Raw genomic sequence first — 16,175 nt, forward strand, 5'->3', positions numbered from 1 at the left:
CACGCGCAGTGAGTCACCCGTCCCCGCCCCGGCCGGCTCTCCCGCGGCGCGGCCGCGCCTATCGCTCTCCGAGGGCGGAGCGCGTTTCCGGCCGGGCGGCTGAGGTGGGTGCGCCGGGGCGGCGGGCGCCTGCGCAGATCCGCGCGTCGGCTCTCCGGCCCTGCTGAGGGGCGCGGTGCGCCCTGGGCGAGCCCATGGAACGGCCGAGGGACTTGGAAGCGGAGCGGGCAGAGGGCGAGCCCGAGGTGAAAAAGCAGCGACTTCTGTGTGTGGAGTTCGCCTCGGTCGCGAGGTGCGACTCCGCCGTGGCTCAGTGCTACCTGGCCGAGAACGACTGGGAGATGGAAGTACGTTTCGTTGCTCTCTTCCTCCTCTTTCCCTCGGTCCGGGGGGCGCCCAGGTCTCACCGCCGTGTGTGTTTTTCAGAGAGCGCTGAACTCCTACTTCGAGCCGCCCGGGCAGGAGAGCGCCGCGGAGAGCCGCCCTCAGACGGCGGCGGCGGGGCCCGAGTCCTGGTGAGGGGGCGGGGGGCGCGCGGGCCGGGCGGGGGCGCGGGGCTGGGGCCTTCTCCCCCGGGCGCTGCGGGCCGGGAGGGAAATCTCTGAGCGCTTCGGAATGAATGAGGGAGGCAGGGTCCTCTGCTGAAGTCCCCGGCTTCCTGTGTTCATTCATTCTCCCTGCCGGCCGGCCAGGGATACTCTGCGGTTCTGAAGTCCAGGTGCCTTACGCCTTCCAGCGGTTCAACCACTACCTATCTTTCCCGGCTTGTCTCCTCTCCCCCTCTCTTTCTCCTACCCCGCAAGTTGTTACTGGGAATCAAACTTTCGCTTTCTCCAGTGGGCGTTTTCTCTTGCCTTGCATTCTTTGTAAAGATACTTATTGATGTAGAAATGGTTGGGGTTTGGAGCCCATGGCCAAGGAAATTTTTTTTTTTTTAAGATTTATTTATTTCAGAGGGAGTGAGAGCGCGAAAGCATGAGCGGTGGGAGGGGCAGAGGGAGCAGCAGACTCCTTGCAGAGCTGAGAGCAAGGTCCTGGGGGATCAACACCTGAGCCAAAGGCAGTCTCGTAACTGACTGAGCCACCCAGGTGCCCCAAGGAAGAATTCTTGAGACGTCTTTGGTGAAAAAAAGGTAGCTTTATTAAAGCACGGGGACTGGACCCATGGGCAGAAAGAGCTGGACTGGCCCATTATATGCTTTCACGTTGGGAGGGGGTTAGGGACAGCACAAGCCTTCAAAGTATTTTGGAAGCTAGGTTTCCAGGACCTTGAGGGGGCTAGCTTTTGATAGGAAAAGGTCATTTGTTACTGTCTAATAAAACCTGAGTCATGAGACCCTTCAGATATATTTGTGGGTCATGTGCTTGGGGGATGATTGCCAGCATGTATCTTGGGGGAGAGTGGTAGAGATAGAGGAAGTCTCCAAGGGAATTTTTATATGTTAAAGTAGATTTATAGGATCCTGTGGGGGGTGGCTAAGATTGACTTTTGCTCTTAGCAAAAGTACTAACATCAGCGCAGCTGAGTTCCTAGAGAAAGGTCACGGTGCCTGTTTCAAAGACTTGTCAATGAGCTGTTGGTAGTAAGGAAATTTAATTTTTCTTTTGCCTTTCTTTCCTACATCATTTATTACCTTTGCCTAGAACCTTCTCTTCGATCTTTCAACGCTAAGTAATATTTACCTTAAGGCCCAGCTTAGACATTACTTATCTCCAAGAAGCTTTCCCTGATCTCTCAAGTCTGGATAGGTTTTCCCTTGTAGGTATTCTTAACAGCATTCTGCATGATCCCGGTTATAGTAACTTAGTTTATATTATAATTGCTGATTAATATTTTCTGTCTCCCACTAAAGTATCCATTTGGCGAAGTCAGTATCTGTTTTACAGATTGTTAATTTCCCAAAGTCTAGTACAATATTTGGCATGTAATAAACTCTGAATTAATGTATATGAAGTTCTCCCAGATATGTGGGCAGCCTATAGAGTTAACTGTTCATAGTGAAGACACTTTTCTCCGTATGATCTCTTCAGCTGCACCAGTTTACAGATGTAATAAGATCATTTCATTAGGCTCCTTTCTCTGACTAGCCTTTTAGGGGAGTTGCCCCCCTCTCCTAACTGTGATAGAGCTCTGCCTCCCATGTTGTATTTGCCTAGCTCAAGCTGGCCAATCAGATCCTCTCTCCTGGGATTTCCAGATTGGGAGGAAGAGAATTCAGTCTGAATCTTCCTGTGGAGCTGGAACAGTAACATGTTAACCTAGTATTTGTGGGGAAAGTTGAGAATGGTGGTCTGCAGAAGGAGAATGAAGCCGAGGGAGGTTGAGTCAGTGGAGTCAGATCAGGAGAAAACGTTGATTGCACTTCCTCAGGGATAGCTGCATTCCCATACCTGGCTCTGTGACAGGTTTCAGTTTCCTTCTAAATTCCTCTGTTTTGCTTATAGGAGCTTGAGTTACTTTCTGTCAGTTGCAACCTAAAGTGTAACTAGTAAAGAAATGGGAACAAAGGCTCTTGATCTCAAGATGAGTTCAAGCCCTCACTATTTTGGGAGTGGAGCCTACCTAAAAGAAAAAAAAAAAAAAAAAGTATGTGCTGGGGGTGCCTGGCTGGCTCAGTCGGTAGAGCATGTGACTCTTCATGGTATAGCATGCGACTTTTGATCTTGGGGTTGTAAATTCAACCTCCATGTTGGGTGTAGTGCCTACTTAAAGATAAAATCTGAAAGAAAGAAAGAAAGAAAGAAAGAAAGAAAGAAAGAAAGAAAGAAAGAAAGAAAGGGAGAGAGAAAGAGAGAAAGAAAGAAAGAAAAAAAAAAAAAAAGAAATGGGAACAGAGGAGGTAGATTCCCTGAAATAGTCCCACAGAAAAAATGTGAATCCAGCCGAGTAATGGTGGCAGGGAGAACCATTAGGAGTTCCCTAACCCAGAATTGTAAACTGGAGCGTTAGTGGCGCAATTGGCAAAACTTGAATAGGTCTTAAAATTACATAATAATGTTATATCAGTGGTAACTTTCTGATGTTCAGTAATGCTGGGTATATATGTAAGCCCGTCCTTGTTTCTAGGAAATACAAGGGTATTTATCCAGCCATTTCAGAATAAAAAGAGCAAAGCAAGTAAATATTAAAGAAGTGAAGTGTTAACATTTATGTGGGTGAATGGTGAAAAGAATTCTTTTTACTGGTTTTAGTGTTTTACTGAAAGTCTGATATTATTTCAAAATAAGTTAGAATAATAAGTTAAATAGATTTATTGTGGTGGTCACTTCACAGTGTATACAAATACTAAATCATTATGTTGTGCACCTGAAATGAATATAATGTTATATGTCAATTATATCTCAATAAAATATTTTAATTGAAAGTTAAAATATTGACATTAAATTTATTAAAGTTATAAATATAGAAACCTATTTCTTAAATTTATGTATGGTGTATAACTGCTCGGCAGTCACCCTTTAATAATGGTTTGTCCCTCCACACAAATATCTGTGCCATGGTGGGGAGGGTGTGAGGTGGTGTCAGGACCATGGACTGGGAGCATGTGCGTGTGGCCTCTCCAGCATGGTGGTCTCAGGGTAGTCAGACTTCTTAAGTGATCTCTCAGGAGAGAGAAAGTGTTAGAAAACGCTTGAGTGAAAGCTTCGAAATTTCGTATGACCAAGCCACAGAAGTGCCAGGATTTCCTTTCCACCATATTGTTGTTGGTTAAGCAAGTCAGTAAGGGCCAGATTCAGGGGGAGAGGTTTTAGACTTCACCTTTCAAGGAGGGGACTAACAAAAAATTTGCAACTATTACTCACAGTGAGATCTTATTTCATATGTTTCAAACATTTCACATATGATTTAAGGTGACTCCAAATTGGGAAATCTTACACTACGTAGTCTAATTTCAGGTCATAGTTTACAAAATCATTTTAGTGACTGACACATGTCATTGAGGGATATTGAGTCGATTCTAACTATATAAGTGAGCAAACAAATAACACAGTAAGAATGTATTTTTCCTTAGTTGTATGACTTCTGCTTTTCTATAGGCAGATACTTCTGGATTCTTTTAAAATTTATTTATCTGTACAATGAGGGCTACAAATAGTTAGAAAATAATTTAAAATTAATCAGTTCAGAGATAATTGCCGAGTTGTGTTTCATTGTGATCTTGCCAGTGTTGACCTAACGAATGAAGAGACAACTGATTCCGTTAGTTCTAAAGCCAGTACATCTGAAGGGATTCAGCAAGAAGATGGCAGCGTGTTCTCTTTCATTACCTGGAATGTTGATGGATTGGATCTGAACAATCTGCAAGAGAGGGCTCGAGGGGTGTGTTCCTATTTAACTTTGTAAGTATTACTACTTAGGTCTGATGGTAGCATGATAACATGGCTTACCTATCTACAAAGAGGGTGACGGTCAAGATTATGAGCTTTGGAATCCGATCTGAGTTCAAAATCTAGCTCTCAGAAGAAACCTGTAAAAGAATGGAGAGTGATTGCCTCTGTGAGCGAGAGTGTGGACAAGGTGGGGAGGGAACACTTAATTTTTGTTAGAAGCCTTCTAGTACTGTTTCACTTAATAAACTTTGTAATTATTGCTCTGAAAATGAAATTACCAAAATGGTCTATATCTGCTGCGCACTGGCTCTATGACCTTCTGTAATCCCTTGGGAACCACTGAAGTTCTCGGCAGCTCAGTTTTCTCATCACGGTTAACTGTTTCACGAGGATTAATAACTTGTAAGGCATCTAATGGAGTATACGACCCTTGTAGACTCTCCATATACCGATTTCTGTTGTCAGTGATTCCAGTTCTTTTCACTTTAAAGTGTTATGACGTATGTTTTTCTGACTTAATTTGGTCTTTACGGTATTTATTAAATAGCACAGATCTTTCTCATTTTACAGTTATGAGGTATCAGTACAAACATTGAATATTAGGTGCCCTAGGAGGCAGTAGTTTTGTGTTTCTTTTATGGTGTGGTATTTTGCTAATCTAGGTGTCAGCAAATGAAATAGTATAATACTTGGTATTTATTATAAATTGATGTTTTGAATTAGGTACAACCCAGACGTGATATTTCTACAAGAAGTTATTCCCCCGTATTGTAGCTACCTAAAGAAGAGAGCAAGTAGTTATGAGATTATTACAGGTAACAATTTTCCTGCTACTGTCTTTGTCTTTGAAAAACAGTCAATAAAAGAGATAAATCAAGGTTAGCCAATAGGAGCACACACAAGAAAAAGTAAAAATTTTAAAAAGTTTGAGAAAAGTAAGCCAGACACAGGATACTAGGAAAACCATAGGAGAATATGTTATAGAGCTTAAGATATGTGAAAAGTATTGGAAATGGACGGTTTTTCAGGAAAATGTAAATTGCCAAAATTTGAGACCTGGAGTAGTTTTTTGGTAAAATTAATTTATTAAAAAATTTAAGTGTGATAATTGCATTTTGGTTATACTTTTTCAAAAAGTCTTTCTTCCTTTTAATTGATTTTGGGTTTTTTCCTATCTTTTTGCCCTGAATAGTTTTTTGATTTTCCATCTTGTTGTTGTTGTTGAGTGCATTTAATGTACCACACACTGGCTACATTCCATAACAGTTGGCTAAATCTTATGTTTTCTTTGACTTTCACTTTTACATAATGTGATTTTAATTTTGATTTATTTTAAATTCTCGGTTGCTAAGGAGAAGGTAATCTCTCAGTTTCTGTCTTTTGTGTGTGTGTGTCTTTGTGGGACAACTTTTGTGCATTCTCTTGGGGATTCTTTTTGACTCTTGCTTTAGATTTCTTGTTTTCTGAATACCATGCTATTCCTCCTCCTTGGTTTCCTTCCTTGTTTTATTGGGTCTTTTTTTTTTTTTTCCATTTATTGTGCTAAATATGTGGTAGGAACTTTCAAACTGAAGGATTGTCACCTTCAGTTCTGGAAAATTCTTTCCCTCTCTCCTCCTTCTCTGTCCCCCTCACCCTCCCCTGCGTGCTTGCACAGCGCCATTTTTCTAGGCTGCCTGCTGTCCTGCTTGGCCCTCCCTTTCGAAATTTCCCTTGTTTCTTCCTTCTCCTTCTTTCCTCTTTTCCTGGTTTCCCTCTGCTCCAGTAAACCACTTTGCACTTCTTCAGCTACTTTATTTTCTGAAAAACAGTTGGAAGCTTTCATTAACTGCCTTTCTACTTCTATTCTTTTCTCTTCTTACGATTTTATACCTTTCTAAATTTTTTATTCATTTACTATAATTTTTCTAAATGCATGTTACTTTGGCTCAGTGTAAGTCTCATCTACTCTTTCAGAAATTTCTCAAATTTTCTTACTTGATATTGGCATCATTAACTATTTTTGGCACTTATGTGAATTCTTTTTTATTTTTATATTTCTTCAATACATCCAGCTACATTGTGGGAGGGGGCAGGTAAACATAGGGACTCAGTTGGCTATCTTCACCTATTTTGAAATAATAGTTTACTTTGAAGATTCAGATCCATTTAAGTATCTGTACCTGTTATAAAACCTTCAGTAGGGGAACTTGTGATAAACTGCAAATACTCTTGACTTCTCAGCCTAAATTCTTTTCCACAAACATTTGAAGGTCATGAAGAAGGATATTTCACAGCTATAATGTTGAAGAAATCGAGAGTGAAATTTAAAAGCCAGGAGATTATCCCTTTTCCAAATACAAAAATGATGAGAAACCTTTTGTGTGTGTATGTAAGTAATTTTTTTTAATTGACTTTTTTTTTTTTTTTAATTTAAAGAATGAGTTGTTTCTTATAGTTCCATTGTGGTATCATTTTTTTTTAATTGCCACTAGAGAAAATTTTGTCTCCTCTACATTCTTTTAAATAGTCTTAAAGAACATTGTAAGTTAAGTTTTTACACAAATTTCAAATACAAATTTGTAAACATAAAATCCTGATCCATTAGGTATCTTCCTAAGAATACTCAAGAATTTACTAACAGTTCACATTTGCTTCCTTAAGTTTTTTTTTTTTTTCCCTAAACGCATCACATATGATACTCTGTTGTACAATGTAAGGCTTACGAGAATGAATCAAAAGATCTTACTCTCCTAGAGTTTATAGATTAGCAAGGGAAGGATTGCAGTATATAGTAACTAAAATAAAGGAAAGGCATAAGTGCCCCTGGAGGAGGTGTGTGCCATGGAAGTTTAGAGATAACTTTTAGCTAGATTGGTTGTGTTTGTTTTTAATTGAGGTGTAACTGGCACGATGGTAACGCTTTCAGGTGTTCAGTGCAAGATTGGATGTTCGTGTATGTTGCAAAATAATCACCGCAGTAGTCCATTTAACAGCTGGTGCTGTACACGATCACAAAATTGTTTTCTTGTGATGAGATTAGCTAGGTTGTTTAACGAAAAGTTTCATGAGGGAATTTGTATTTGAATTGAGCGCTGAAAAATATGTAAGATGTCGGCGTTAAGAACAGTTCCGGTGGTAGAACCACCATGCGCAAATTTTGGCAAAGTGCGTATTGCGGGATGTGTGTGTGTATATAAAAGTACGTGAAAAGGGACACATATAAGTATAAATGAACATTATATTCAGTTGGGTGTAGAGGGCATGGAGAGGGGTAGTGTGACAAGAAGTTGGTGAAGTAGGTTGGATCCAAATTATAGAAGGTCATGAATGCCCAGCGTGAAAGAATTTGGACTTGATTCTGCAGGCAGTTAGTTTAAATAATTAACAGATCCTGTGTTATTAGTATCTTAACTGCAAAATGGTAAATGATTCTCAGTCATTCATTTAACTGACTTTTTTTGAGTACCTATGTGACGGGCTCTTGGTAATAGCAGAAAATAAAAGAACCATCTTTGCTTTCAAATGACTCATGACTTTTAAGAGAGAAATAATTATGCTGTAATTCAGTGTAGGGAACTTTAAAACCAGTCTTTCCAGGATGCTGTGGGTTGCTTGGGGACACTGGTGGTGGTGACATTTGAGGTAGGTCTTGAAGTATCAGTGGGCGCTCGCTAAGTAGTCTTCTTCGGGAGCAGGATTAGCATGTTACACCCTGACCGAGGAATAGGAGCACAGTGCTGATTTTGCTTTGGTAAATACATACCAGTCATTTGAATAATCGGTTGATTCTGTTATCAAATTTCAGATTAGTGGTTAGTGAATTTTAACAACTATAATTATTTATCCCGTTGCAGGCAAGTGTGTCGGGAAATGAACTTTGCCTTATGACTTCTCATTTGGAGAGCACCAGAGGGCATGCTAAGGAACGAATGAATCAGTTTAAAACGGTTTTAAAGAAAATGCAAGAGGCTCCAGAGTCAGCTACGGTCCTATTTGCAGGAGATACAAATTTAAGGGATCACGAAGTGAGTGACAAAGTCAGTCCTGTGCCTGTGGGCAGATTATTGCTGTGGGAACTAACTTAGGTTTCTGTTGACCAAAGCTGTTAAAATGCGTAAGTGACCTTGCGGATGCGATTCATGTGCTGTAGGCCTGGCACTGGGGAAGTGGAAGCGGGAGGAGCTCTTACATTATTGGGGGAACGCAAAAATACTGCATCTAAAACAGACAACACAAAACAATATATGTTGATCAAAAAGAGGGGTATAGAGAAAACAATAAAGAGTTAAGAAAAGATTTAAGTTTATTTGCAGTATCTCAAGTTGCAAGGTGAGAAGAACAGAAAGATTTGGCCATCACAATTGTCCCTACCTCTCTTCTGAGTTTTCTTTTTTCAACTTTTTTTTTTACCCCCTTTCCCCGGTATACCATCTCCAGGGCTGAAACAAAGTCTCTTTCCCCTTAGTTCATTTGAGACACTGGGATTTTTCCGGACCTCTGTAGACTTAGATCATATTAAATGGTGTTAAGTTGGCCTTACCTTTTCCCCCAACTCTGGCTGAACTCACATCAGATTAGAAGTGAAGTGCATGGTGCACTGGGTGTTATACGCAACTAATGAATCATCGAGCTTTACATCGGAAACCGGGGATGTACTGTATGGTGACTAACATAAAAAATCATTTAAAAAAAAAATTAGAAGTGAAGTGAAACATTCATTTCACTGCTACAAGCTCCAGGAGTGGAGGAAGAAGTGAAATGAGAAATGAAAGCCTTTCAGGACTTCCAAAGTGAAGGCAGTAGCCTAAAGAAAGGTGCTGATCTGCTTCTCTGTGTGATTTCGTGCCCTTATGCACAGATCATTTTTTTTTAAAAGTCTAACTATTGGGCTGTTTGCAAATCAGTGACTTCATGGTAGCTGTTTTGTGGTACCTGGTTGACTAACTGACCTGCTTAAAAGAAAAATCCTGTTTTTCAACAAATGGTGTTGGGAAAACTCGATATCCACATGCAAAAAAGCAAACTTGCATCCTTGCTTTATACTCTATACAAAAGTTTATTCAAAATGGATCAGTGACCTATAAGTAAGAGCTAAAACTGTAAAACTCTTAGAAGTAAACAAAGGGGAAAAGCTTCATGACATTGATTTGCCAACGACTTCTTGGATGTGACACCAAAAACACAGACAACGAAAGAAAAAAAAAGATGAACTTTATCACAATGAAAAACTTACGTGCATCAGGGAACATGATCACAGAATAAAAAGGAAACCCACAGAATGGAAAAAATATTTGCAAATCCTATAGATGACAAGTGAGTAATAATAATATAATTGATATGCTATGATGTTATATAAACAATTTCTGCAATAAAGAAACAACCTAATTTAAAAATGAGCAAAAGACTTAAATAGACAGTTTTCCAAAGAAGATATACACAGATGGCCAGTAAGTACAAGAGAAGATGCTCAGTGTCAGTGGTCAGTATAGAAATGTAAATCAGAGCCATCATGAGGTATTACTTGATATCCATTAGCAGGAGTATTAGCAAAATACCAGAAAATAACAAGTGTTGGCAAGGATTTGGATTAGAACCCTTGTGCAGTGCTGATGGGAATATCAAATGGTATACCTGCTGTGGAAAACTGTGGTGATTTCTCCAAAAACAATTTCCATATGGTCCAACAATTCCACTTCTGGATACATACCCAAAACAAAGAAAAGCAGGGTCTCGAAGAGGTATCTGTACACCTGCATTTGTGGCAGCATTGTTCACAATAGCACAAACATGAAAGCAACCGAAGTGACCACTGACAGATGAATGGATAAACAAAATGTATATACATGCAATGGAATATCATTCAGCCTTAAAGACGAAGGAAATACAACATGCTACAGTATGGGTCAGCCCTAGACATGATGCTAAGTGAAATAAGCCAGTTTCAAAAGGACAAATATTTTACAATTCCTCCTAAATTCCTCTAGTTTCCTAAAGTAGCCAAATTCATAGACAGAGGGTATAATGGTGGTTACCAGGGCTGGGGGAGGATGGAATGGGTAGTTAGTATTTATTGGGTACAGAGTTTCAGTTTGGGAAAATGAAAGATTCTAGAGATGGATGGTGGTGATGGCTGCAAGTTAAGTGGATGTACTTAGTGCCATAGATCTGTGCTAACTTCTATGTTACGGATACAGGCATACCTCAGAAGTATTGCAGGTTCAGTTCCAGACTACCGTAATAAAGTGCATATCATAATAAAAGTCAAATGAATTTTTTAGTTTCCCATTGCATATAAAATTATGTTTATTCTGCTGGAGTCTATTAAGTATGCACTGGCACTATGTCTAAAAAAACAATGTATGTACCTTAATTAAAAAATACTTTATTGCTAAAAATGCTAACCATTATCTGAGTTCTCAGCCAGTCATAAACTTTTTTGCTGGGAGAGGGTCTGGCCATGATGTGGATGGCTGCTGGCTGATCAGGGTGGTGGTTGCTGAAGGTTGGGATGGCTGTAGCCATTTCTTGAGGTAAGATGATGAAGTTTGCTGCATTGATTGACTCTTGCTTTCACAATTTCTCTGTACCATGCCATGCCTTTTGATAGCATTTTACCCACAGTAGAACTTCTTTCAAAATTGGAGTCAGTTCTTTCAAGCCCTGCCACTGCTTTATCAACTAAGTTACATAATACTCTAAGTCCTTTGTTGTCATTTCAGCAGTTTTCACCAGGAGTAGATTCCATCTCAAGAAACCACTTTGCTCATCTGTAAGAAGCAGCTCCTCCTCATTTCAAGTTTTGTCATGAGAGGCAGCCATGCAGTCCCATCTTCAGGCTCCACTTCTAATTCTAGTTCTCTTGCTGTTTCTACCACATCTGCAGTGACTTCCTCCACTGAAATCCTGAACCCCTCAAAGTCATCCATGAGGGTTGGAGTCAGCTTCTTCCAAACTCCTGTTCATGTTGATATTTTGACCTCTTCCCATGAATCATGAATGTTCTGAATGGCATCTAGAATGTTGAACCCTTTCCAGAAGGTTTTCAATTGATTTTGCCTAGATCCATCAGAGGAATCAGATGTGCTGTCATCCGGGCTTTGTGGTTCCACTTGTAGAACACAGAGTAGATTTAGCATAATTAATTCTTTTTTATTATTAAGCTTTTATTTTAATTCCAGTGTAGTTAACATACAGTGTTATATTAGTTCCAGGTATAAAATGCAGCGATTCGACAATTCCATACAGAGATCGCATCATTCTTAAGGGTCCTAGGATTTTTGGAATGGTGAATGAACACTGTCCGCTTCAAGTCAGCAGCTGCGTTAGCCCCTCGCAAGAGAGCCAGGCTGTCCTTTGAAGCTTTAAAGCCAGGCACTGACCTCTGTAGCTGTAAAAGTCTTAAATGGGATCTTCTTTCCATAGAAGGCTCTTTCACGTACATTGGAAATCTGTTGTTGCGTGCAGCCACCTTCATTAACTCTCAGCTCGATCTTCTGGAGAACTTGCTGCAGCTTCTCCATCAGCACCTGCCGCTTCACCTTGTACTTTGTGTTATAGAGATGGTTTCTTTCCTTAAACCTCATGAACCAACCTCTGCTGGCTTCATGTTTTCCTTCTGCAGCTTCCTCACCTCTCCGCCTTCATAGAATTGAGAGTTAGGCCTTTGTTCTGGATTAGGCCTTGGCTGGTGTGATCTGTCTAGGCCACTGGAGCTTTCTCCGTATCAACAGTAATGCTGTTTAACTATCATTCATGTGGTCACCAGGGTGGCACTTTTAACTTCCTTCAAGAACTTTTCCTTTGTATTCACAATTTGGCTAACTGCTTAGGACAGACAAGAGGCCTACCGTTGGCCTATCTGGGCTTTAGATACACATTCCTCTCTAAGCTTCATCATTTCCAGCTTTTGATTTAAAGTGGGAGACAGGTGACTCAATTTCAGTATTGTGTCTCAGGGGATAGGGAGACCTACGGAGAGGAAGAAGAGGGAAAGGCTTGTCAGTGGAGCAGTCAGAACACACATATTAAGTTCACCATCATATGGGCACTATTACAATAGTAACATCAAAGATCCTAATCACAGATCACTGTAACCAATATAGAAATAGAAAGTTTGAAATGTAAGGATTACCACAATGTGACACAGAGACACCAAGTGAGCAAATGCTGTTGGAACAATTGCACCAGTAGACTTGCTTAATGCAGCGTTGTCACAAACCTTCAACTTGTAAAAACCGCAATGTCTGTGGAGTGCAATAAAAGGAGGTATGCCTGTATTTTACCACAATAAAATGTTTTTGAAATCCTGGAATGTGAAGAGGGAGAAGGAAGATTTGATAGTAAATTTCAAATGAAACTGAAGGCAGTTGGCCTTAGTCAATCATATAAATGGTATATGTCTACATTTATAGACTAAAATAGAGTAAGTTTTGCCTACTTTTCAGTTGTGTTCATTTTTCAAAAACTAATAGCAATAAGAGAGGCTGTGGGTTTTCAGCCTTCTGTTTCATCTGCTGCCCAGAGTTAAAAATCTATTTATGGCAGAAGAGAAGGGCAAATTCCAGACCTCTCTGGCTGTTTAGATATTTTTATATTACCTGCTTATTACCATACAGCAAAGTACTTTTTAAAGTATATTTAATATTCATACATAGTCTTGCATTGGTGCATTAATTTGTGACATTCTGATTTGAATTGTTGCACTTAGACATAATAGTGAAACCCTTTTTACTTTAGGAGAAAAAGGACTGAATCTTAAAGAGTTTTCTTTCTCTTTTCAGGTCACCAAATGTGGTGGTTTACCCAGCAACATTTTGGATGTCTGGGAGTTCTTGGGCAAACCTAAGCATTGCCAGTATACATGGGATACACAGATGAACTGTAATCTTGGAATAGCTGCTGCTTGTAAGCTTCGTTTTGATCGAATATTTTTCAGGACAGCAGCAGAAAGTGGCCATATTGTTCCCCAAAGTTTGGAACTCCTTGGGTTGGAAAAACTGGACTGTGGTAGATTTCCTAGTGATCACTGGGGGCTTCTGTGCAACCTAGATGTAATCCTGTGAAATGCTTTTCAAATAAGAGTTTTCTATCTTCTGAGTAATTTTGTTCTGGATTTTTGCAATTGTAATTTCTACCTGTCTGGAAAGGTAGGTTATACGGAGGAATTAATATACTACGTCATTGTAACAGAAGAAAACACTACTGTGATTTTTATTTTGTGGATTGTGTCCTCAAATTTCAGGACTAAATATTGATGTTTATTTAAACTAAAGCATACAGAATATGAGACTTCTTAAAGGCCACCAGGACTGTCCGTGCTTGTAATCCTGCAGAGGTGCGGCCGGTTCTCAAGCAGGGCCACATGGTCTCTGGGCAAGCCTTTATAGTTTATTTTTAAAATCAGGCACCCAGTAGTTTATATTTTATGTAAATCCTTAAAAATAAAAATAAGAGTTTATTGTGTTTGGGGGATTGGATCTTTTAATTCAATTATCTTAAATGAAAAAGCCATGATTATGTGCATTTGAGTAGATGGCAGCTATCCTATAGCAGACCTTGTTTTTGTCAGCTAACAGTACATGATTGGTAAGCTATAAATGAATTCTTTCAGTTTGAAATTCCTTCACTTTTTAAAATCCATCTTTGTCAACATGTCACCATTCATGTTGCCAACAGAGGTAAATTTAAGCTTGATAATGATTAAAGTTGGTGTTATAGCTGCATTGGGCTTTTTTCCTAAGAGCAAAATAAGTATTTAAAGAGGAACAGCCTTTTAGTTTTACTTCTTATAAAATTGAATTATTTTACAGGAGAGGATAAGGAGCACTTTTAAATGTGCTTTAAAGAAACTTTTTTCTCTGTAAAAGAAATGTACTTTAAATAAAGAATTTTACTTGTTTATAGTTTGTTAAATTTAGTATGCTTTTGAGCCCATGACGGGATTGAAGTTTTTACCTGCTTCCTGTTTCTGGCCCACTGCTGCTACTCACCTTTGTGTGGAAGAAAACCGCTTCTACGAAGCTTCTCAACCCACCAAGAACTACGAAGCATACATCGACATCCTCAGTATAAAAAAGGAAAGCCAGGAGGAGTAATTAGAATGAGAAGTCACAGAGCCTCATTTTCATTGGGGGTGTCAAAATTAACAGCTAAAACACCTAAAAAAAGACAAACTGAATTTATATATAACATTCCCTTTGTAGTGACAATGGAAGGGAGATTTGTATATACTTATTTAATCATTTCAAATGAGAATGCTAATATCTCCACATACATTATGGAGGCAATAGTTCATTTATATAGGAAAAGGATGTTTCGGGTATAAATTGCTTACTCAATTGGAAGAACAATTGTTGAAAGAACCATACCTTATATCACATTACAAAAAAAATTTAGATGAGTGAAAGGCTAACTATAAAAAATAGAATATATAGGGCTGTGTATTAGATTAAATAATTATCAAGTTGTTTGAAAACCTTGAAAGGAGCATCATTTTTTTTTAAGATTTTATTTATTAGAGAGAGACAGATAGTGACAGAGATAGCGAGGGAGAACAAGGGGGGGAGGAGAGGGAGAAGCAGACTCCCCGCTGAGCAGGGAGCCCCACGTGGGGCTCGATCCCAGGACCCTGAGATCATGACCTGAGCTGAAGGCAGACGCTTCACCTACTGAGCCACCCAGGCGCCCCGGGAGCAACATTTATATGACTCTGAGCGTTCAAGTGAAGTAACTTACCATTTGCTGTTTATAATGACGAAATCTAAGAAATCAGTTTTAACTAATGTGAATAGAAACAATTAAATCACTTTTTTAAAAAGTTTACTTATTTTTAAATAATCTCTACACCCAGCGTGGGGCTTGAACTCACAATCCTGAAATCAAGAGTCGCACACTCTTTTGAGCCAGCCAGTTTCCCTACGAGTTTTTTTTTTTTTTTTTTTTTTTAAGTAGGCTCCATGCCCAGCATGGAGTTCCATGAGGGGCTTGAACTCCCAACCCTGAGATCGAGACCTGAGCTGAGATCAAGAGTGGGACACTCAACCGACTGAGCCACCCAGGCACCCCTAAACTATTCTCAACTAATGCAAGAATTAAGAACCTACTAATTTGCACTATCTTGAATTTTTTTACTTCGAATCTCAATTTTTCCAGCATAGGAGGTCTGAGTACCTTACTTCCTTGGGGAAAAGCCAACTCAGAATCTTGTATTTATTTCAGTAGGCTAAACACCACCTTTGCCACTGTGGAATAGATGTGGAATATACTTGAAGCTTGCTAGACCTCAGTTTCTCCCACCTTCAAAATAGGGTAATTCCAGTCTTTCTTGTACAGTTTGGTAAGACAAATGTCCCAACCAACAGCATATAAATAAGAGCAGATGAAGTCAGAAAAGCTATACTAAGGATACATACTTGTATCCTTAATATTTATTACAGTCTCTGGCATGTACCAAGAGCTCAATAAATGCCCATTAAATGCTGAGAAGTGGAGAGGGTCCTAACATTAGGGTCCTAGGGAGCTGACTAACATTTTCATGTAGTACCAAAATAGATTCTAAATTTATATATGTATCAATGAATAGGTATTCATTGTAATGGCACTGATTTAAAAAGATGTTAAAAGTTGAACATCTGGGCTAAGCCCATGTATATTAAAGATCTTTGGGAACAAGCCTGTTGTCTAAATGAGGTTTGTTGGTGCAGTGAGAGGGCACTCAGGGTATTGTAGAATGCCAGGTGAGAGGAGAAAGGGAAGTGCCTTTTGCAAGGTTTGGTTTCCCACTGAAGGATTGATTCTGTGAAGGTCTTAGGATCGGAAATTGGTCCCTGTTAGTTACTGTTTCGGAGGCAGATCGGAACAGA

At 39.6% G+C, this 16,175-nt stretch overlaps 1 protein-coding gene across 1 annotated transcript; it reads left to right on the top strand.

The window, feature by feature from the left end:
• The first annotated feature begins 99 nt into the window (after positions 1 to 99).
• On the top strand, positions 100 to 14,212 carry TDP2 (tyrosyl-DNA phosphodiesterase 2). The gene is made up of 7 exons (XM_026511273.4): positions 100 to 347; positions 427 to 515; positions 4,168 to 4,341; positions 5,056 to 5,147; positions 6,585 to 6,703; positions 8,169 to 8,339; positions 13,095 to 14,212. The coding sequence occupies exons 1-7, from the start codon at positions 195 to 197 to the stop codon at positions 13,374 to 13,376; spliced, it is 1,080 nt and encodes a 359-aa protein (XP_026367058.1). The 5' UTR covers positions 100 to 194; the 3' UTR covers positions 13,377 to 14,212.
• Positions 14,213 to 16,175: the final 1,963 nt, after the last annotated feature.

Source organism: Ursus arctos, unplaced genomic scaffold (genome assembly GCF_023065955.2).
Source record: "Ursus arctos isolate Adak ecotype North America unplaced genomic scaffold, UrsArc2.0 scaffold_31, whole genome shotgun sequence".
Lineage (NCBI taxonomy): Eukaryota > Metazoa > Chordata > Mammalia > Carnivora > Ursidae > Ursus > Ursus arctos.

Coding starts and splice junctions, on each gene's coding strand:
- TDP2 (XM_026511273.4), top strand. CDS start 195: ATGGAACGGCCGAGGGACTTGGAAGCGGAGCGGGCAGAGGGCGAGCCC. Junction 4,342..5,055: donor GTGTGTTCCTATTTAACTTT/GTAAGTATTACT, acceptor GTTTTGAATTAG/GTACAACCCAGACGTGATAT. Junction 8,340..13,094: donor CAAATTTAAGGGATCACGAA/GTGAGTGACAAA, acceptor TTCTCTTTTCAG/GTCACCAAATGTGGTGGTTT.